Raw genomic sequence first — 22,117 nt, forward strand, 5'->3', positions numbered from 1 at the left:
AAGAATGCTGAGATCTGTTTGAGCACAAAAAGAGCAGCCTGTCATTGTGGTTAGGAGTGGGGCGGCTCCTGTCTAACAGTTCAGACCTGGGCTAATGATAGCCTGTGCTGGGGTGGGGCACACAGGGGAGCTGCAGGCCAAGGCCCTCATTCCTAGGGACCCCGAGATCTTCTTTGGCGAGGGCACATTCCAGCTCAGCCTCAGACTCCCCAGCCATTAACACCCTGTGGTGTGGAGCAGGGAGGGCTATGAAGTGACGTTCTTATAGGTCAGGCTTTTTCCCTTTTCCTTTTTTATCTTTAAGAATACTATTTGTTAAATGGGATCACCTTCTGGGAGGGAGAGGGATACTGAGGGAAAAACAAAAGACATCAAGGGAAACATTTAAACAGGAAATGGGGGACAGGGCACGAGCATTTCTAGAAACAGGTGTGATAGAGACAGAAAAGACCCCGATCTGAACCGCAAATCTAGCCCAGTGCCAGGCGCTAAGCAGGCCCCCAGTAACTGAAAAGGATTGGGGAGCATTCCTCTCAGTGAGGCTAAGAGGAGCCCTGCCTTAGGATCTCCTTTTCAGATCTTTAAAAAAAGATGAAGGTCAGTGTGTTGGGAGAAGGGGGCGCTGGGATGTCACTTGGTAATCATTCTTCATATCTCAGTAGCCTGTTACCACTAACAAGGTGCTTCCACACACACAAAGGGCCATCTCAAATGCTACTTCCCCGTCCAAGTCTTCTCTGACACTGCCCCACACCCACCTCTCTGTCCAGTAACTCCTTACTGCTGTCTCCATTGGTGCCTTCTTTCCTGTCAGACAGGACATGTCCTGTGCAGAGCTTCCAATCCCCCCAGCCTAGAACACAAATCAGGTCCTCTAACTTGGCTCCAGCGGGTCCCTAGGCCAGGGAGGGAGTGGAGGATTGAGGAGCAGACACCCTCCACAGCTGCTAATGTTTGCTGCAAGGGATGACTGACTTTGGAATGAGCAGCTCCAAGAAAACGATGCTCTTTCCAAACCACAAACCCATTTTGACATGAATCTAGAACCCAAAGTGCCTCCCCTTCATCAAAGCTAGAAGGGACTCCTCTAAAGAAAGAACATCAGGCAGGGCAGCTAATCTAGACAGCAATTAGGAACGATATCCCTACTAAACTGTGCCTGTCTTTAAAACCAATAATAACACTACTAGAGCTCCATGAAAAAAGAATTAATAAATGCACATTATGCACACAAACATGGATAGCAGCTCTTTTTGTGTTAGCAAAGAATCAAACACCAAAGGAGTACCCATCAACTGAGGAACAGCTGAACAAATTATGGTCTACAAATGTGATGGAGTACCACTGGGCTGTAAGAAATGAAGGGGGTGGTTTCAAAGAAAACTGGAAAAGCTTTTATGAACTGATACAGAGCAAAGGAAGCAAATACAGTAACAGCAATGCCATAAAGACAAACAGCTCTGAAAGACTCAGAACTCTGATCAATATGAAGACCAACGATAATTCCTGAGGACTCACATGACACAGGCTGCCCGTCTGCCAGGATCTGACATGCAGATAGATACAGATGCATTTTATGGGGGGCCATGGCTATGAGGGAATTTGTTCTGCTTGACTGTCTATCCAAGTCTGGGGGGGGGGCATGGAGGGAAAGGTGGAAAATAAAATTTAAGAAAAAAAAAAAGGCAGAAGCATCCATCTAAGCATGTCTGACCTTTTACGACAATATTCTATTAAACTACAAGCACACTGTAAATTAAACATTTACATTATGTGAGAGTAGTTATTATTTCATTTTTACAGTTCCCACAACTGAGTACAGGTTAACTAGCATTTTGCCCAAGACCACATACCCTAAATCAGTGTTAGAGACAAGTCTGGAACACACAAGGTTCCTGATCTCAAGTTTATCTCCAACACAGAAAGAACACCAAGATAATAGTATTAGAAGATGTCATCATAAAATCATAAAATGCTTTAGTCGGAAGATGCCTTAGGGATCTAGTCTAACCCTCTGGGTACCAAGGAGGTAACATGGCTGCTGCCAAGATACAATGGGGCAGGACAAGCACTCACGGGGTCCTAACTCTAATCTCTTTCCACTGTACAGGCCCACAGAGGGGACCACATCTGCCTTGGAAGCAATGGGAAGGGGGGGAGAGGTTGCATGAGCTCCCAGCCTCTTCTATTCTGTCCAGACAGTGTCCCCACTCTCCTCCCAAAGTAGGGCTAACTTTTCTGTTCACTGGGGATCTAGGAACACAGTCCCTGGTGCACATGTATGACAACTTGGACAGGGAGGAAATGAGACGATCCAGAAACAAAGTTCTTGAATCTTTTGAGCTGGAAGGAACCTTAGAGGCCTCCTCATCCACCCTGCACCTGGCCAAAAGCTCACTTTGTGACACTCAAGCCATACGGGACCTCCTAACACTCACCATCAAGACGCCACTGCCAAGTTCAGCCAAAATCACCAGCTCCAGCGTTCAGAGAAAGGCACAAGTCTTTATAAAGCAAGGCATTCTTGCCAAGTGAATCGGTCTTTCATCAGGCAACACTTGTTACAAAGTCATTGACTAAGGGATAGGATGAGACTCTGGTTCCTCCAGAAGAGAAAAGATGAGGGAGAGGCACCAACTCTGCTGGTAAAACTGGAGACCTGAAAATATGATGTGCCCATCCCCTGGTACTGGGCCCGGCCTCAGACTACACACAGGGCTCTTGCAAAGCTTGGATTCCACCTCTTTTCTTTGCTGTCCCATTTTTTCTCACTTATTTCTCTATTGTGATTGCTGCAGTCAGTGCTTTCAAACACCATCCTGCAACCTGGACCGGCCTTGTCTGACAACATGGAGCACAAAGGCAGGCCTTGGAACAAGCTAAGAACCCAACCTTTAAGGATGCATGAGCACTCAGTAAAAGATGTCAGGGCAAAAGTCATGACCATCTTGGTGCAGGTAAAGGAACACACCAGAGTCCCAGAGGTTGCCAAAGAAAGGCCAGGAGGAAATGAGGCAGTCAGTGCCACTTCTAACTGGCCATAACGAACACCACAGGGTTCTGCAGGCCTGGGCCTTAATGGTCACTGAGGCACTCACAGGTACATGGGGGGGGGGGGCAGGGAAAGTCACCTGCACCAAAACCTCATGAAGCAGGCACAGCCCAAAGGAGCTCCTGATGCCCAGCCTGTTCTCAGAATTCCTTGTCTCCAAGGTTCACTTTCAGCATCCCCTTCTTCACTACACAAAGCCTTTCCTGACCCCAAACTTGCCAAGCAGTTCTTTCTATGCAGATTTAAACACTGACCTCCCCCTCTCCCATCCCATAGACTACATGCTTCTTGAGAGCAGAAATTATTTAATTTGTTTTCATATTCCCAGCACCTGACACAGAGGTTATTTAAAACGCGTTTCAACTGATGGATATGCCACCTCTCTAACAACGAAAAAAAGGGGAAGAGCAAGGCAAACTCAGAAACAGGTAAAAAAAAAAACCCCAGCAACTTCTTTCTTCACCACCTGAGATAGAGGTAGCAGTACTAGGATGCTCCGTTTTATAGCTGAGGACACTGAGGCTCAGAATGACTGAGTGCCTTGTCTATGGTCGGCCAGCTAATAAGCGGAGGATTTACCATGTGAACTCAAGGCTTCTGACCCCATCTGGAACTCTTTGCATTGCACCCTATGGTTCAACAGACTTTGAATGGTTGAGAATGAAAATGGATAGGGGTGTTCCTAGCTTCTAAGTCCAATAATTCTGACCTGACTTTCTTGTATCATGGGGCAGCAGAATCAAAAAAGGAGGGTCAGATTTTCCCCCCTATAGGATCAGTTTGTTCAGACCTAGAATTATTTGAGAAATCAAAGGCATTTTAAAAGAACTTGAGAATGCCACAGAATAAACTTTAATAATGCCTATATTACTCACGAGCTTTCTTTTTTTTTTTTTTCTGTAAGAGGCATCACAGCTTTAAAGGCAAATTTACAGACATAAAGAGGAAAAGCTGACTGTGGCCCGAAAGCTCTTCCCACATTCCTTCTATGAGGGGAGAAAACCATGTGGTCCTTTTATGCATGAGAGGAGAAAACTGAATTCATTAGGGTTGTCTATTTACCAGCCAAGCCCAGGTTGTTATTCAGCCCATCGTGGTTTAGGGAGGTCAGCCAGGCAGACCGATGCACCCTCTGGGAGGTCTGTGATGCTCTGATCCCGCCATGGCACCTGAAATGCCACTGTGGCTTCATAAGAGGAAAGGGCTGCTGGGCCCCCTCCGTGCTGACAGGCCCACCATCAAGGCTGGGGGGGGTGGGGGGGTCAAGGAAGTTACTACAAGGAAACCACAGGCAGGCCAGCAGCTCTCCACCTACAAACAAACACTAACAGCACGACCACGGACACGTCTTTTTCCCACTTAAAGGCTCCGTCCGGCTCCTTCTCCTCAAGCTGTCCCCGGGTCAGGCCTTTTGGCCTGGCCCCTTCTCCACCCAACCCCCCCCCCCCCCCCAACCCCGAACTGCCCTCGGCTGTGACAGGAGTCCGGCGCCTCCCTGCCCAGCCCGCAGGGGCAGTGGGGGCGGGAGCCTCGGACTGCGATTCCCGGCTCCCAGTGAGGGGCTCGCCTGACTCGCGGCGGGGTCCCGGCTGGGTCACTACCCCCTCCCCGGTCCCGAGGAGACCGACCCCGGCCAGCTCAGAGGAACAAAGTGCTGAGTGGAGGAGGAAGGCTTCGCAACTTGGTCTCCACGGGCGACGATTAAAGCCCAGTGTAAAGGTCTGGGGTCGCCCCTCAGTGAGTGTCCTCCACGCGGGTCTAGTGTCTACATTTGGCCCACGGCCACGACCCGAGGGCAGCCGGGGCCTCGCACCCGGAGCGCAGATTAGCCCCGACCTCCTGCCCGGGGTCGCGGTGCGGCTTGACCCAAAGCCTCAGTTTCCCCGTCCCTCCCAGGGTGGGGAGAAAGGCGGCGCTAGCCCGTGACCTTGGGTGGGCCGAGGCCGCAGCCCGGTCACCTTGTCCTCACCTTGAGGCCACGGACGGCGAGGGCAGGCCGGCCAGGACAGCCAAGAGATGGAGAAGGAAGGGGAACTGCCCCAGCTCCAGGCGCGGCCCCACCCGGCCCGGCCCGAGCCTCGGGCTCCGCGGAGCAGAGCGGAGGCGGGGACGCCCTCCCTGACCTCGGGCGCCCGGCCCAGCCCGGCCCGGCCCAGGCCCAGTCCCCCCGCTCCGCGGGGCCCGGGGCGGGTTCGCTTTCCGCCAGCCCGCTACCTCTCGCCCGTTGACCCCGCTGCCGCCGCACGCTCGCCCACCCGCGGGCCGGCGCTCACCTGCAGCCGGGCCACCAGCAGGCTATACGGCGCCATTTTGTGCACTGACAAAGATGTGGTCGCGTGTAAGTGACGCACGCGCAGGAGCCTTTAAAGGCTCCGGGGACGGGGCCTGAGTAAAAGCCGCTGGCGCGAGCAGTGAGCGGAGCCTGAGGAGGAGCCAAGAAGGGGAGAGGGCCCCGAGGGCCCCGGCAGGGGGCGGGGCTGATGAGCATCCTGCTCAGGCTCCATGGGCGGGGCCTCCTGGGGTGGGGGGAATGGGTGAGTGGGTGAGGCCGAGAAATAGCAAGGGGCTGGACTCAGAGACCAACTCCTCTAGACTATGAGCTCAAGCAATAGCTATCACTGGCGGCAGCCCCATCAGCTACAGACTGAGGAGCGCCCGGAGGACTCCAGTTCTTATCTGGATCGGGATCGGGCCCCGCCCACACTCGGCTTGGCTGCCGGAGAGGGAGGAGTCTTGATTGGCGGGGAGGTGGAGCCTGGAGGTCAGAGGTTGGGCGGAAGCTGCTGCTGCATCCGGCGATCTGCTTAAGGGAAGGCGATGGCTAAACATCACCCAGACTTGATTTTCTGTCGCAAGCAGGCTGGTGTCGGTGAGTTGGGACTCTCTCGTCTTGAGCCCTGAGATCTCTTTGCTGCGGGAGCTGGGTTTCTGAGTACTCTTCCCCTTCTGTCTGTGAGATATCACCTTTTCCCGCCCAAGTCGATGGAGGGAAGGGGAGACGGCGCGGGACTGTTAGGATAGAACGGGAGCTGGGGGTGGGGGGGTGGGGGCGGGGCTCAGTTGGAACAGGGCGCCTGCGCATGGGCCCAGAGGCGCGGGACGACCGAAACGTCCTCTTTTGGGGCGCCTGCGCTCTGAGCCAAGGAGCGCGCGACCGCTGCAACCCGGCACCTGTGCGCTTAGGGAGGGAAAGAAAGAGAGGGGTCGAGATCGGGGTCGTGTAGACAGACTTAGTGTCCCCAGTAGGCGCTTAATAAATGCTTGTCCACTTGAATTGATTTGAACTACAAGATGTAAGCTTCTTGAAGGCAGAAGCACTTGGCACATAGTAGGACCTCAGTGAGTGCCTAGTGATTTATTGATTGATCGATTCCCCAAAGTCCCCAGGGTCTGCGTCCTGGGTTTTAGCCCCAAACCTGGGCTTCTCCCTTGCCCTTCCCAGATGGGAGTCAGCGCATGTTATTTAAGCCATGAGCTTGTTAATAAACTATAATCATGTTGCCTTTTTTTTTCTTCCCCTCGTTCTGCCAGCCATCGGGAGGCTGTGTGAAAAATGTGAGTATGTGGGGCCCCCCCAACCGGAGACATAAGAGACCCTCCCCCCTCCCTTGGCTGTCCCCTGCCCTCCTAGTAAGAAAAGGTGAATCTGTGCTTGTATAGGTGCCTGAAAGTCCTCCCTAGTGGAGCCTGGCAGCTGTGCTCCCAGGAGGCGTTTCAGAAGGCATTGAATGGAGATTGCACACTTCTATAGAAAGGGCTCGGTAGTGCTCCTGAGCTTGGGTGGGGGAGGGGACGTTACCCTGGACAGGACACCGGTGATCTGCTTGACTTCCCTTGTGGTGGGAGAGATGCTTTTGGGGTATCCAGGGGATGGATCCACAGCATTCAGGTTTGCATATGACATAGAAGAGTCTGGTGTTTAGTCTACCCACAGTACAGAAATGACCAAAGTCAGTGTTTGCATTGCAGGTGATGGCAAGTGTGTGATCTGTGACTCCTATGTCCGTCCTTGCACATTGGTCCGGATATGTGATGAGTGTAACTATGGCTCCTACCAGGGCCGCTGTGTGATCTGTGGGGGCCCTGGAGTGTCCGATGCCTATTACTGCAAGGAATGTACCATCCAGGAGAAAGATGTGAGTGCGTGCCTGACACTTCCCAGTCGATTCTTAGTAGTACCTAGCTGCCCACATCAGAGGCTCATTGGGGGTGTGCTCTGACACTCTGGGCTTCTTTGTTTCCTTCATTAGAAACCAATCTCTCCAGATCCTGGGAGCTCTCTGCACCAGTTGCCAAATGCAGGAAACGCTCACTGAAAACATTGTCATAAGCTTGGCCTTGTATTTTAGAGAATCTGCTGCCTATATTTATTTAGTTGTATTTATTCACAAGGGATGATGCTGACTGAGCATATGCACTCTCCCCAAGTGGGCCTGGTTAGTGTGTAGGTCACTTTGCACACCTGGGGCACAGTGACAGTTGGTTGATTTTGAGGAGATCTGCCAAGCTGGCTGTTACTTGAGAAGTCTCTGCCTCTTGGCATTTTTGCTCACCTCGCCCCTAGCCATGGGCTTGCTGCCCAGATGTGGACCAGTGCCAAAGGCAGGCTTTTACCTTTAAGTGCCTACATGGGATATGCTAAGCACTGAGGGGAATATAAAGGTTAGAAAAGACAAGGCCCGTCCCCAGTGGAGCTCCAAAGTTAGGGGATAATATAACATAACAATGTTAAAGTACAAATACTTTGGAGAGTTACAGAATAAAGGACTATGGGAAGGCCCAAAGGAAAGGTGATTTATCAGTCAGGGAGCTCAGTGAAGGCTTGACCATTCCCAGTATTTGTGTGACAGGCCCCTGCCCCCAAAACTTCTTGACAGTAAGTAAAAGTAGGTATTTGTGTAGTTTCTTCTCCAAGAGAGCTCTTGGCAGTAGATGGCAGGGACATCAAGGCATTAGGAACCTCTCTGCTGGCGTGTCTGAGGCTCTGGTGCAACATTCGCTTGGGTGGGGGGGAAGACAGGACAGAAGCGCCATAGCCCAGGCCAGCCCCTGCTTGATGTCTGTGACTCAAGCTCCCTCCAGCTATTTGGAACCAAAAGGGGGAAAGGGCTTACTAGGTTAAAGAATATTTTTCATAGAATTAGCTGTGTCTTGTGCTTATTTTTAGGATCTGGGAAGGGGATGGACTCCAAAAGTCCGCAAACCTAATTTCAGTTCATCATTTCTCCCTTCTCCCCACAGTCAGCTCTCTCCCTCATTCATCCCTCTTAATTGTGAGGGTGCTATTAGTGCTCACATCACCTTCAGCTTTGGCTGTGTTGGGTTAGCCACTTGAGAGCCAGGACCTTCAGCTTCTGGGGATGCCCTACAGTGCCTGTGATGGCACTCATCCCAGCTGTCTTTCAGTCAAGATGTGTCATGAATACATTATACAAACACCACCATAATAGAACAAGACCCCACTGAGATGGAGCCAGATAGCTCAGACTCTCTCATAGAGGCTTCCCTACCCCCAAAATATTGGTAGGCAAGTCAAGTTCTAGAGTTCTGGGTTCTTCGTGCTTTTATATTCTGGACTTGGGGTTCTCTCCCACATTATGACACTGTTCCTGTGGACCTTGTGGCCCATTCCTTGCTTTCCCCTATGTAATGAAGTAATGACATTAGGTGGGGGTCTTCCTCCAGGGAGCAGCTCAGAAAATGCTTGGGAATGGTTGGCTGTGCTTATCGTCCTTCATTAATAAGCAGTGCATCAAGACAATTCTCAGACTCCAGGAATAGGATCTGAAGCTTGGAGAATGGTTCGCCATTGCCCTTCACAGCTTCTTGCCTTCTCTTGGCCATCTGGCAGTGTGTGGACAGGGGAATAAATGGAGACTTCCCAAGGTTGACATGGCCAGGGCTTCTGGCATGCCAGTATCTCATGATGTTTTTTCTTTCAGTGAGTGGAATGTTCCTGTATTGACCCAAATGGGTGTTCAGTAGGCCTTTCCTGCATTTCCGCTGCTGGTCTCACTTTGCCCTTTATTGAGGACCTGGTTCCTTGACAGTGGGGTACCACCTTGTACATGAACAGGAGTCCAAAAGATATTGAGAGAAACGCCATCTCATCTTTCCTACTTTTCTGCCGTGTTTGACATTGGCCCTGGTTCCCTTATGGCCCATATCTTGAATCTCATCATCATGGTCATCTTTGTCCCACCTGGTCTGGGAGTGCACCTCTACACTCCCATTCTAAGAGTTCCACTCTCATCCCTCTGCTGACAATTCCCACTCCTCTGTATCTGGCTATTTTCTCTCCTGTGCTCCAGGCCTGACTCACCAAATGCCTAATGAATGTGTCCACCTAGACGACCTGTAGATATCTCAAATTCACAATGTTCAAAACCGGCTTCATTGTCTTTCCTCTAAAACCCCCATCTTCTGTTTCTGTCCAAAGTGCCCCCATCCTTCCAGTGGGCCAGATTTGTGGCCTGAGTCTTCCTTCACTCTGCCCTCTGCTTGAGTCCTCTCCATGCCATCTGTTCGCACATCTGCCACCACCACCTTTGTTCAGGCAGTTTTTACCATCCTACTCACCTCGGCCCTTCCGGTTAGCTCCTCATTGGTTCCCCTGCCTCCAGACCCTCCGCTCTCCAGTCCAGCACCGCCTGCTAAGTCACTCCCAATCAGGGAGCACCAATGGCTTCTGAAGACCTCAGGCATCTTCCTTTGGGGTCCAGGGAGAGATTTCAGGGGGTCTGAGAATTTGCTTTTGAAAGATTTTGGTAACCTCATTTCAAAAGTGCTTAGCATACACCCTGGCACATAGACATTATGGAAATCCTTCTTCATTTTCTTCCCTCCTTGCTTGGTGGTTGCCATACATGACTTTCCATTGCCTGTCTCCATACCTTTGCCATGACTGTGCCCCCTACCTGGTGTGTTTCCTTCTCACCTTGGCCTCCTAGAATCCCTCACGGGCCCTCCAGTACCACACCCAAGAGGAAAGCCTCCTTTCCTGCCAGAAATGACTTTTTATGCATTCCATTTTCTATATAGATGGTCCCCACTGATGGTAGTACACCAATCCCTGTTCTCCTGGCCTCTGGGGTGGCAGAGGGCATTAAATGAGGGTATGTGGGGAGAGCTGGGAAAACTCCAGAACATTAGAAGGTGACTGGGAGTCTCCAGAGAGTAAACAAGCATCCTTAGTGGGAAATGGCTGGCCATTCTATTGGGATAAAATAACTTCCATAGAGAAAGGAAAAGGAATCTGAGGAAAAGGGGAAGCACCAGCAAAGGCCCCTGAGGAAGAGTCATGGAGGAAGGGGCTGGGTGGAGGCGAATGGGAGGAGGGAGTTAACAGAAGCACTCACTGAGGTGGGAGAGATGTGTCCACAGGAAATAGGAAGTGGTTGTTGTAGCCAAAACAGGAAGTGCATTGCAGGAATTTGAAACAAGCCTGGAAGGTTTGAGAGGTCCCACAATGGCATTTCCCCTGGGATAACCATCCTAGTTGTTTACAAATCATTTTCTGATCTCTTCTACTCAGACCCTGAGACTTTGCACCGAGACCCTTAGTCAGGGCGAGCTCCCAAAGCTGGCCCTTCTATGCCCCTGGGTTTCCTTCTGCTCACAGATTTGTTATTTAGAAAAAACCAAAGATGTGACATTGTTTCTTGAAATCCACGTGGAAAGTAGCACGGAGAGTTGTGTCTCCCCTGGGTCATTGGGGAGAAAAGCACTAAAGTTGGAAAGAAGGCCCCAGGGAGCAGATCGGGTCTGAGTGAGCAGAGCCTCCCAGCCCTGGCCAACCAAGCTGAGGTAAGGCCGGCATTGGGGCACAGGGATAGCTCTCAGGCCTGGCGCTGCCAGGGTAGGGCAGTTCATCATGACTGATAAACAAAGCCTGAGAGCTAGTGTTTTTGCCACTGCCAGGGAAAGGTGACTCAGTGCAGGGAGGGAGGGAAGGAGCCTTTGGTACAGCTCTTGGTGTCTGGAAGAGTGAGCAGTTGGGAGGGTTTGAGGGGAAGCAGCTGCTGGGGATCTGGGACATCCCCCAGGGGGCCCCTTTGATGTAGCATTTAACCGAGAAGCTCCAAGCCTTGCTTCTCTTGGTCTCCTCTTCCCTGCTTTTCCTCCAAACTTCCCAGAGCAGCTGATAGGAGCCACAGCTTCCCAGATGTTTCCTTAGGCCTTGACGGACTGGGCTAGTATGTAGTTCCCACTCATGCAATTCAGAGACCATCCTGAATATAGGAATGTCCCTGCTGGGTGCACATGGATGCCTCAGTCATTCTTGCCTGTAGCCTAAGAGACATTTTCATGTGATTCTGTGTCTTGAGGTTTTGCTGTAGCCTAATTTTAATTGTGGTTCAAAACACTTCTCTGCTTCCCCTCTTTTCCCCACTCCCCACCAAAAAGAAAAAGGCCTGGAAGTCAGCCTCATTAGACTTCAGCTGTGGTGGAACATGGTCCAGAACTGCTGGTGTTCTGAGAATCCTGAACAGCACTGTGTGGGCAGGAGCTTCCCAGATATGGGACATTGCCACAGGATAACAAAATCTCTTTGTGTCATGGTCCCCTTAGGCAGTCTGAAGACCAGGAACTCTTTCTCCAAATGTTTTAAAATGCATGAAATAAAATACAAAGGAAACCAAAGGTTAGTGAAAAGTAGAAAAGGATTTTTCCTATCCAGTTTCACCAACCTCCCTATATTCTTGCAGAACCACTACCCCAAGAGCTATTCTGCATTTGTGTTCCTGGGGTGGTCCTCTCCCTCAGGGGTAGTAAGTGCGTCATCGATAAAGGCTCTTAGGTGGAAGGTGGAGGACCAATTTGGAGGTTTTCAGTTTAGGAATAGCTTGATCTAAATCAGTGGTTCCCAGAGTATGCTACAGGGGCTTTCCATTTCTCTGCCCCCTTCAGCTGGGGTGGTACCAGACTTGCTTGGCTACATGCCCTATGACCTAGTGAGAGAAATGGAGCCAGGTTCTGGAGGACTTTGAATCCTGGCCCAGGATTGCAACTGAGTTCAGGTTTATAGGCTCTGCCTTTAACATTCACCTGCTTTCCTTTGTTTTGCCAGAGAGATGGTTGCCCAAAGATTGTCAACCTAGGGAGTTCCAAGACTGACCTTTTCTATGAACGAAAGAAGTACGGCTTTAAGAAGAGGTGATTAACTTGACCCTCCTTGCCCCACCACCATGCTGCTGCCCCAGCTGGAGAAGACACTGTCACCACCCTCACCTGCATGGAAAGGGGAAAATGGGAACCAGGTTTCACCAGATTTGCTGATGACTACCTCCCCCTTTCCTCTTCCACCCTTTTCCCTCGCCAGAAACTCGGCAGAGGGAAGAAAAGAATCCTACCCAGGGATGGTACAGGGAACACCAAGAGATGGGGTGTCAGCTGGACCCTTATTATGTATGAGGAGCTGGGGCACAGGCCCTTGTGGTCCCATTTCTGCACTGATGGATGTATTCTAGAAAGCTAGTGTCATGTCAGTCCAGTCTTTGGGGAGTTGCCCACGAAACTCCACAGTAGCAGCAGAGTGAGGAATGTGGTCTAGCAGTCAGCTCCTCAAGAATTGCCCTCCTTAGCAATAGCAGCATTTTAGGTGGGGTGGGAAATAGATCAGAACAGTTGCAGTGAGTGGGCTGCTGCTGTGTCTAGGCACACCTCTGGGGTCACTGTCATCACATTTTCCTTTTCTCCCAATCAGCGATCTTCTCTGTAGCTGTAGCCAGTGTTAATAAAGTTGGTGTTTCTTTTCTACTTGCAGTCTTTACGCCTTGAATTTTGTGTGTGTCCACATCTTGGGGTAGGAAGGGTAAAAAGCCAAAGAATTTTGTCCTAGGGGCCCAGGGCAGTTTCCTGGACCCCTTAATGTTTCACACAAAGGTAGGAAACTTCAGAGAACACTTTGATATGCAAGGGCCAGCTGGAAGTCCTTGACCCATTATATACAGTTCTTGGAGTTTTCCTTTGTGTTACCAATGGGTTTGTTGGTATTTAGGAACAGAAATATAAGCTTAACCCCCTTGTCCTCCAGTAACTCCTGAAAGTTCGTCAAAACTGCCTAATTCCATTATTTCTGGTTTAACTAGGCCTCTCCTTGAAAAAGAAAGTGGTTGGGGTGGCTAGGTGGTGCAGTGAATAGAGCACCAGCCCTGGAGTTAGGAGGATCTGAGTTCAAATACAGCCTCAAACATTTGACACTACTAGCTGTGACCTTGGGTGAGTCACTTAACCCCAATTGCCCTGCCCTCCCTCCAAAAATAAAAAAGGGGGGTTGGCTCTTTTTTCCTTCCCTTTGTCAACAGGCTTAATCAGTGGCTACAAGAGGAGATTTCTGAGGGAAGGGGACAGACAGAAGGGTTTAAACTGAATTATCACCAGATAGGAACAAAGTTTAGCCGAATTTTCTTTTTTCTTTATTTTTTTAGTACACATTCACAACTCTGGGATAGAAGTTTCTGCTGGAGAAAGTACACACCATTTTGTCATCTACCAAATGTTCCTTGGTGTGTGCAGAGCCCTCAGCCAGGTATTGAGGTGGGCAAAGAGATGAGATGGACAGTGGGCACAGAATAAGGCTAGAACATGATATTACGTGGCAGTGGCAGAGAGGAGAGGGCCAGTGGAGAGAGACTATCAACTTCACAGAAGACTGAGTTGGGTTTTCAAGAGGCAAGGAGAAGGAGCCAAGTCAGAGGCTGAGAGTAATGATAACCTGCATTTCTCCACAGTTCAAAGGTTAATAAAGCCCTTTGCTTACAACAGCTTTCCAAGGTAAATAACAGTACCATTTTACAGATAGGAAAAGTGAGGCAGACAGGTGAGCCATAAGTCCAAGTCCCTTGTACTCACCTCTTTATTAGTGATCAAAAAATAATGGAATTTAGGGAAGAAGTTAACCTATGAATTAAAGAGGCTTAGAGTTTGACTCGGCTTCAGTGCTGACCATCTGGGAATAATGAAGAGAATAATTTAAATAATTATTTCTTCTTTATTTTTGTGAAGAGAGTGATTGGAAGAATGACTTTAAAAATTGAATACCAATGCTAATCAATGCTGGCATCTATGATTTGGAGAAATTGATAGGAGTTACAATTTATGTAGAGACCCTTGATCAGGTGGTCAGGATAAGCACTCTTCAGGTCTGTATGGCTGGAAAATCAGACTGAGCTGAAGAAAGTTTACAGGATGGAAGGATTTGGAGCTAGAAAGGGCCTTGGCATTTACCTGCCTAGTCAAGCCCTCTTGGTTTACAGTTTACAGACAGGCCCATGGAAAGGAAGCTACCCACTCCATTGACTTTCTTGTCTCACAAGTGTCCAAAAGGAAAAAAGCATTTCTACAGAGCCAGCACTGTGCTAAATGCTCCCACAAACATTTCATCTGATCCTTACAACATACCTGCAACACAACCCATATCTCTTATTATCCCCATTATGTATCAGAGGAAATTGAGACAGATTAAGTGACTTGCCCAGGGTCACACAGCTAGTAAATGTGTGAAGCTGAATTTGAACTCAGAAATACTGTGCCACTAACTACCACTTAATTTCCCTGTGCCTCAGTTTCTTCATATCTACAATGGGTGGATTGGATCAGAAGGCTTTTGAGACCTCTTCTAGCACTAAACCTGTTGTGGGCAAGTATAAGGCTTGAATTATGATGAATGGGTGAACTGCAGATTGTCTTGAGTGGGTAAGCCTATAGGAATCTGTTTTCTAATTCCTTAGATTGAAGCCTAACGCATGGATGCTAAAGCTTCTTTTTCTGAGGTTGGGGTTTTGTAATCCTGCCTCCCGTATATACTGCGATCCTTTTCTTCTCAGGGTTTTCCTAAACCTTTACCCATGATGTTGGCTTGTGGCACAGATCTGATTTTCTTTGAACGAAGGACTGGGATTTCTTGGTTCATTTTCCCTGTCCATCTAAATTCACTGCCATCATTCACGTGAGCAGAAAATCATTTGCACCAGTTGTCCAATCTTGCTCCCTCACAGCCAGTTCCTTCCGTTGTGTTTTTGCCCCAGCTGATTTTGACTCAGCAAGAGATTCAGATCGGAAGAATCGAGTTGGAAATCAACAATAACAACAACAACCCCCAAACTATTTTCTTTGATGACTTCAAAGAACTCAGGAACCATTTCTCCCTCTGGTGTGGCAATCACCCACTCTGAGAGTTAATTGGGGCCATTATAACCCCACTGCCTGACCTGCCTGAGAAGTAAGCCATTTGGCAGGACTTGGCGAACATTGAAAAAAGGAGAGAAAGTTTGCTGCTGTGTCCCCTCCCCAGGGCCCAGGGCTTCTTGAGAGATTGAGCAGCCCACTGGGGTGTTTTTGGTTAAGACCATTTGGAAAGGGAGGAGACAGTCTCCAGTGCCTGAGAGTGAATTTCTCTGTAGGAAATTGATCATTAGGAGAGGTGTATGTGTGTGTGTCTGAGTCTGAAGGGCTCAGCACTTTGCTAAAGGGGGCATGCTAATTTGCCTTTGAAAAATCCCCTTTTCCTCTTGATGCATGTACGGGTTTTTATTTAGCCTTTCCCCTAGAGCCCTCTATTGTGGGTTGGCTTGGCTGCCACACCTCAGGACTGGGGTGTTCTCAGCACTGCAGGGGGAGATTTGAATAAAGGCACACACAGACTCAGGGAAACTTGAAACCATACAAGCAGAGGGAGGACTAAGTCAGCTGACTCCAGGATAGAAGGTGGAAACCTTATGTCCTTTACTAGCTTAACAACGTATCACATGGATGTGAATGGAGATTCAGTGTCCCTTCCACTGTGGTGGAATGGGAAGAGAAATGAAGTTAAAGTCAACAGAGCCACATTCAAACACCCCAACAATGTGACCTCTGACAATCATGTCCTCTTTCTGGGCATCAGACTTTAGGAAGGACATAAGCTATTTAGCCTGGAGAATAGAATACTGGGAAGAGGAGGGAACATAAATGTTTCTACAATTGAATTCTAATACTAACCATCAGCGCTGGCTGCTGTAATTTGGAGGTGCTGACATGAGTTAGGGTTTCTGTAGAGACCCTTGCAGTGTGGTGGTCAGAGGATCATCTCATAAGGGCTTTCTTCAGGTTCAGAAAGGGCCATCCCTTAGGTGAAAGGACTGGCCTTAGAAGGAAGAACTGGGAACCTGAGTGCAGTGGGTGAAATTGTTAAAGAGAGCATATGGACATAAGGTTACTATAAAGAACACCATCCCAACAAGGGAAAGGGGGAGCAAGCATGGGTTAAGCCCTTACTATGGGTCAGGCACTGTGCTACTGAAATACCATGTCATTTGATCCTCACAAGAACCCTGGCAGTTAGGTGCCATTATGAACCCCTATTTTACAGATGAGGGTACTGGGGTAAACTTCAGTTAAATGATTGATCCAGGGTCCACAGCTAGTAAGTGTCTGAGTCTAAATTTGAACTTGGGTCCTCCTGACTGCAGACCTGGTGCTGTAACACTGCACCACCTAGCTGCCCAATAACCCGAGAAGTAGTTTGGGCTGTCAAGGGGTACAGTGGATGGTGTGCCCCTTACTAGGCAGCTTAAGTCAATGCTGGATGACCATTTCTCAGGGATTCTCCATTCATGCTGAAGGGCTTTCCTACTTTGATTTGGCAAGTTTATGAAAATGCTGGTTGGGTCAGTAGAAAACCTTTAAGCTTGGGAGCCACAGGACCCCAGGCTCAAATCCCAACTCTGCCACCTACTGTAACATGTGTGACTTTGGGCAAGTCACTTCTCCTCTAAAATGAGGGGGCTGGACCAGATGGTCTCTGATGAGGCCTAGCTCTAGAGGTAGAATTTGATGGACCAGATGGTCTCAGGTGGAAAGGTATGTCAGTGACCACAAATTAGCAATCCTAGAATTGCTGGGCCCAATACAGCTCTTAGATTTTTGTACTATCTCTGGGCCCAATACAGCTCTTAGATTTTTGTACTATCTCTGATTCCCTGTGGCTAAGGCATTCATATCCAAGCAAGCTTTTCACCCTTTGGATACCATCCAGCTAGAGGGGATAGAAGAAGAAAAAAAAGTTCATTAACGACTACAACTCCCAGCATCCCTTGCTTCATACGAGTAATCCTATTGGCTCCACGAAGCCAACCCCCGCCCTCTCTGCCTGCCTCATCCCTATTGGTCAGTTTCGAAGGCCAATCAGACGCTGCCAGTCGCACTTGCTGGCCAATGGGAAGGCTGTTGCTAACATGTCGCTTATATTTTTAGCTCGCCTCTGCTTGTGCACCTAGCAGGTCTGTTAAGCCCCGGGTGGAACGGGGAGGAGGGAGAGAGGAGGGGAGGGAGAAGAAAACAGACAGGAAGAGAGGGGAAAAGGGAGGGAGAAAGAGAGGGGGAGGGAGGGGCAGAGAAGAAGAGGGAGGAGAGAGGTTAAAGGGAAAGAAAGGAGGGAGGGGGAGATGGAGAAAGGAGAGAAAGGGGAAGAAGGGGAAGGAGGAGGGTGAAAAAGGGGAGGAGAGATAGATGGAGTAGAGAGAGGAAGTGTAAAGGAAGGAGAGGGAGAAATAATTAGGAAGAGAAGAGGTGCGGGAGATAATGGAGGAAGAAGAGAAGACAGGCAACTGGAAGGAGGGCACTGGAGGGGGAGGGAGGGAAGGGTGGGGGGGAGGGGGAAAGAAGGGGGCGGGGGAGGAGGGATGTGTGTGGCTGACAACCGCCCCTGATCGCTCTTACTAACCAGAAAAGTAGTCCGTGGAGGTGCCCCCAACCGGGCTGAGCTTTGGCCGAGACTAGGGAGTGGAGGGAGGCGGGGCGTGCCTGGTCCCCTGCCCCACCCCTGCCAGTGGGAGATGCATCCCCAGCATTTTCGCTGCCACTGCGAAGGGAAGCACTTGGAGACCTGTCCCTTCTTTGTCCCCTGGCCAAAAAAAAAGCAGCGTGTTCAAGAAAAGAATATTAAAAAAAAAAATCTATAAGCCCGAACTTGTCCCGAGCTGAAAACTTGCTGATCTCGCTGCCCACGTGGGCTGCCAGCCAGCGGGCCAGGCATACTGGCATTCGAGAGAAAGGTCGAAGGGGGAGGAGTGGGCGGCCAGCGCCCGGGACCCCCGGCCCAGACAGCTGGTCAGAAGACAAATGGAGTGTTTGTGCACATGCACGCACACACGCGCATACACACACACGCGAGCTACCTAGTCCTTGCTCGCCCCTCCAGAGGAAGGCATGGGGGTAGGGACCCGGGATGAGCGAATGGGAGGGGGCGTCGGCGCACGTGTCCCAGAGAAACACTCAAAAAGAGCTTCACGAGCCACCTGACAAATTTGCTGCTGGCGTCACAACCGAGCCCCCTTTCCCTTCCCCCGCCGTGGGGTCCCCCCTCCCCCCACCCTCCTGGGGCTCAGCCGCCCTGCACAGTCATAAAGAGCCAGAAACCGGGGGCGGGGAGCCTCTGGGGGGGGGGGCGGGGGCAGGGCCAGCGCAGGAGCCGAGCGACCTACTGGGGCGGCGGGCGGATTATGCAGGTGGGGGGAGGGCGCGAGATAAACCATGCCCCATTTTTGTTCCCAGAAGCAGTAGCAGCGGCGGCGGCGGCGGCGGCAGCGATGACAGCCTCTCTCACCCTAACTTGAGGTACTCTCCCCGTCCTTGCTGTGGAAGCGCCCTTAGGATCCCTCTCCTGCCCATCCCGCCCCCTGCCCGGGGAGAGGCGACTCGCAAGGACCACCGAGAGTGCCCCCCCCCCAGCCTATCGCCTCGAGTATCCGGACTTCTCTTAAAGGGAAATCAGAGGGGGTGTTTCTGCTTGTCCAGAGGTCGTGCCAGCCCCGAGGATGTCTGAAATGCACTCGCGGAGAAGGCGGCAGCAGTGGCTATGTGGTCACTGCGCCCTCGGGGGGACCCTCCTCCCTGGGGCTTTGCAGAGAAAGAGCTAACTGGAGATAGTGATTCGGTTCCCTTGCCTTTCCCTTGCCCCCTTCTGCATCCGAAGGCCCTCCAGCTCCTTCCTCCCCTCTCCAATCCGCACCTTATCCTTTTCACCGCTCGTCCTCCCTCCAGCCTCCTCTCCTCCATGTCCTTCGCTCTTGGCTTTCAAGCATTAAATTATTCTCGTGCTCTGTCCTAAGTCCTGAACAGATAAGCTGCTTGGGGGAACCTAGAATGCAGCCGAGTTTAGGGATTGATCACTCGCAAAGCTCCCAGAGAAGGCTGCTTTCTCCTTGCTAGTCCTCCTGCTTGGGGCGACTCCAGATAGCTGAGGGCTATGGGAGCTTGTACTCTGTAGAAATGGACAGGACCCCAATCGAGAAGCAGGGAAGGGGGCTGAGTCTTGCGTTGCATAAGGGGAGAAAAGTATCCTGGAAACAATGTGTAGGTCATCCACTCCTCTATGGGCTTGGTGTGAAAAAGGGTTGGAGGGGTCCGTCCCAGTGTACGGTTCTAGCTGTGCCACTGACCCTCAGGATGTGACCTTGGGTGCTTTAAATCACTTCCTCTCATTGGGCCTCAGTTTCCCCGGCTGTATAATAGGAGGGGATTGGGTTAGATGGACGTAAGGTCTCTTCTGTATTCTAGAATTCTGTGAAGGGGAAAGAAGGAGACGGAGGAGAGAAGAAAGGGACAGAGAGGAGACAGAGAAAGCAGAGACAGAAAAGAGGAAGGAGAATCTAGGAGAGAAAAGAGAGGATACGGGGAGAAAGAAAAGGACAAGAGATGTAAGGGGAAGAGAAGTAGAGAGAGGAAAGGAAGAAAAAGGAAAGAAGCAAGAGAAAAGTAGAGGAAAGAGGGAGAAGGAAAGAAAGGAGAGGGTAAAGAATGGAGTGAGAGAAGAAAGGAGAAGAGGGAGATTTTGGACGAGAAGGAGAGAGAGAAAGAATGTAGGCAAAGGGGAGAGCGGGAGGAACGAAGCAGACTAGGAGCCCGGCCCGGGCGGTTCTGGGGCCGCTCCTTCGTGGGTCGGCGGGTCCGGCGGGGTGGCGACGCGGGCAAGAGCGGGTTAAAGGCGGCGGCGGCCGGGGCTGCCGGCTCTGGCTGGGCTTAGAAGGGGAAGTAGTCCCGGCTCGGGCCCTACTCCTCCCTCCCTCCTCTTGCCCCCTCCCCCTCGGATGTCGCGTCACCGGCCGGGGAACCGGGATCCGTGCGCGAGGTTGCTAAGGGTGAAACTTTTCATTGACTTCGCTCACTCGGGGCGGGCCGGGGCCGGGGCCGGGGCCGGGCGAGGGAAGCTGGGACAGACGGGCTGGCGGACGGACGGGGCGGCTGCGGCGCCGTGGCGGCGGGCGGCCAGGCATACACACGGACGGACGGACGCACGGACTCCCCGGCTCCTCCCTGCTGCTCCTCCGCCCTGCCCCCCAAAACCATCCTCCAACGCCATCGCCGTCCTCCCCCTGCCGTCGAGCAGGGGAACAAAGAGCGCTTAGTTGTCACCCCTCGGCGGCCCGGGAGCTCACCACCGACTGGCCGGCCTCAAAGTCTGTTTTAGCCCCCACCCCCAGCCCGAGCAGGCAGCACCTGGCGAAGAGGAGGAGAAACAGAGACGAGCTCCCCTCCCCCCCCCCGCCCAGAGACAACCCCCCCCCACCCCTCCACCCCCACCCCAGCCCGCCTGGCCGGCCCGGTCCGAGCACCACCCTGGAGGCAGCCGCAGCAGTAGCCGCCGCCCGCCCGTCCGTCCGCCCCGGAGCTCCGGAGGCCCGAGGGACGAGTGAGTCAGCCGGAGAGAGAGAGAGCGAGCCAGCCAGTGAGTGGGGTGGGGGTTCGGGGGGCTTCCCTGTCCTCCGCCCAGCCCCCACCGTCCCCCTTCCCTGGCTCTGCCCTCTGCGCCCGGGCGCTCGCCTGCCCAGTCTTTGCGTGTGCCTTCCGCGCCCCCCCCTCTCCCTGCCCCCCCCCCCCTGTCCTTCCCCCCGGTCCCTGGATTTGCACCCCGCCTTTTTTCGCGTTCACGGCCGTTCGTCCGTCGGTCATTCATCCTCACTCTGTTTTCGGACTTCCTCCCTTCTTGCTTCGCCTTCCCCTCTCTTCCCCCCCCCCCCCCCCGACGTCTCTCCCTCTTTCCTCGCCTCCCTTTTCCTGCTTTCGTTCTTTCTCCCCTTCTTCCTGAATGCCCCTACCCCCTCGGGTTTCCTTGTTGACTGTCCCCCCCACTCCCTTCTAGTCTCCTCCCTTCCAGAACTCCCGGTTCCAGTCCCTCTCGGTTCTGCCCTCCCTCCCGTATGTACCCCCTTTTCCTAGTCGTCTCTCCCAGTATTTCTGACCCCCTTGTCTGGGCTCCCTGCCCTCTTTCTTCTCCCTCTCTCCTCTTCTCACTTGCCCTTCCTGTCCCGGTCCTTGAGTATCCTTCTTTGCCTGTCCCGTCCTCTTCCCCTTCCATGCTGACCTCCCTTTTTCTCTTTTTGTGATTCTCCAGACCTCTCCCCCCCCCCCCCCACACACACCCCAGACCTCCCTCAGGAGGCCTTGACCTTTCCTTCCCACCCCCATCCCATTTTTTCTCATTGTCCAACTCTTTTCTCCCCTTTGACCCAACCTGACCTTCCTCCCCTTCCCCTCCCCCACTTCTCCCCCACTAAACTTTCTCCTGGATAGAGCTGAAGTCCTCCCTTATAACTTGCTCCCCACCCCCACCCCAATCCCCTGTAATCTCTAAATAGCTGGAAACCTCTCAGGTTTAAATCGCTGGGTAGATTAACAAACCTACTGTCTCTCTAGGGACACTTTCCCCCTGCCCCACTGACCCAGAGGTCTTGGCGGTTTTTGTCTACTACCTGGGACATCATTTTGTTATTCTCTTTTACCTTCTGGATTTTGAAGATAGATCCTTTCGGGGAGGGGTGGCTGGCTGGTGGTTAAGGTCTTATGGTCCCAGTGCTGGGGGGGTGGGGGAGGGGCACCATTTTGAGTTCCTTCCTCTCCAGCTTTTGGAGTGTGTAGGGAACCCAGCAGCATGGGACTGGTTACCTGGATTGTGGTTATGTGCTGAGATAAGGGGCCTGGGACAGTGGAGAAATGGGTGAGACCATGTGTCTCCTCCTCCCCAGCAAAGGTCAGGTCCTGTCCATTGGCAGAGGAGAGGCTGGAAACCTGCTCCTCGAGGGATTT

The 22,117-nt window shown here is 51.7% G+C and overlaps 4 protein-coding genes across 9 annotated transcripts in view; 3 read left to right on the forward strand and 1 right to left on the reverse strand.

The window, feature by feature from the left end:
- The window catches only part of ACO2 (aconitase 2), a 31,109-nt gene extending 25,640 nt beyond the window's left edge, over window positions 1–5,469 (reverse strand). The window contains exon 1 of one of the 2 annotated variants that reach the window (XM_069099445.1): window positions 5,326–5,469. In XM_069099445.1, the coding sequence (XP_068955546.1) occupies window positions 5,326–5,361 (36 nt within the window). In that variant the 5' untranslated portion in view covers window positions 5,362–5,469. The remainder of the gene's footprint in view (window positions 1–5,325) is intronic. The other variant, XM_069099446.1, reaches the window with a different exon arrangement.
- The window catches only part of RANGAP1 (Ran GTPase activating protein 1), a 228,733-nt gene continuing 209,716 nt past the window's right edge, over window positions 3,101–22,117 (forward strand). The window contains exon 1 of the mRNA XM_069099449.1: window positions 3,101–3,110. The gene's annotated coding sequence lies outside the window, so the exon portion shown is untranslated. The remainder of the gene's footprint in view (window positions 3,111–22,117) is intronic.
- On the forward strand, window positions 5,616–12,811 carry PHF5A (PHD finger protein 5A). Of its 3 annotated transcripts, none has more exons than XM_069099457.1 (5): window positions 5,616–5,921; window positions 6,584–6,607; window positions 7,022–7,188; window positions 10,587–10,858; window positions 12,123–12,811. In XM_069099457.1, exons 1-4 carry the CDS (start codon window positions 5,870–5,872, stop codon window positions 10,818–10,820), a joined length of 477 nt encoding a protein of 158 aa, XP_068955558.1. In that variant the 5' UTR covers window positions 5,616–5,869; the 3' UTR covers window positions 10,821–10,858; window positions 12,123–12,811. The 3 variants fall into 3 exon arrangements, with proteins under 3 accessions (XP_068955558.1, XP_068955559.1, XP_068955560.1); XM_069099458.1 differs by having other exon boundaries at window positions 10,674–10,858; XM_069099459.1 differs by lacking the exon at window positions 10,587–10,858 and having other exon boundaries at window positions 5,772–5,921.
- The window catches only part of TOB2 (transducer of ERBB2, 2), a 17,098-nt gene continuing 13,561 nt past the window's right edge, over window positions 18,581–22,117 (forward strand). Inside the window, exon 1 of one of the 3 annotated variants that reach the window (XM_069099434.1) lies at window positions 18,581–18,649. The gene's annotated coding sequence lies outside the window, so the exon portion shown is untranslated. Of the gene's footprint in view, window positions 18,650–20,608; window positions 20,760–22,117 lie in introns of those variants that run through there. The other 2 variants (XM_069099435.1, XM_069099436.1) reach the window with 2 other exon arrangements.

Source organism: Petaurus breviceps, unplaced genomic scaffold, assembly GCF_028583685.1.
Source record: "Petaurus breviceps papuanus isolate PSGF00001 unplaced genomic scaffold, PetGlider_PUasm1.0 379, whole genome shotgun sequence".
Taxonomy (NCBI): domain Eukaryota; kingdom Metazoa; phylum Chordata; class Mammalia; order Diprotodontia; family Petauridae; genus Petaurus; species Petaurus breviceps.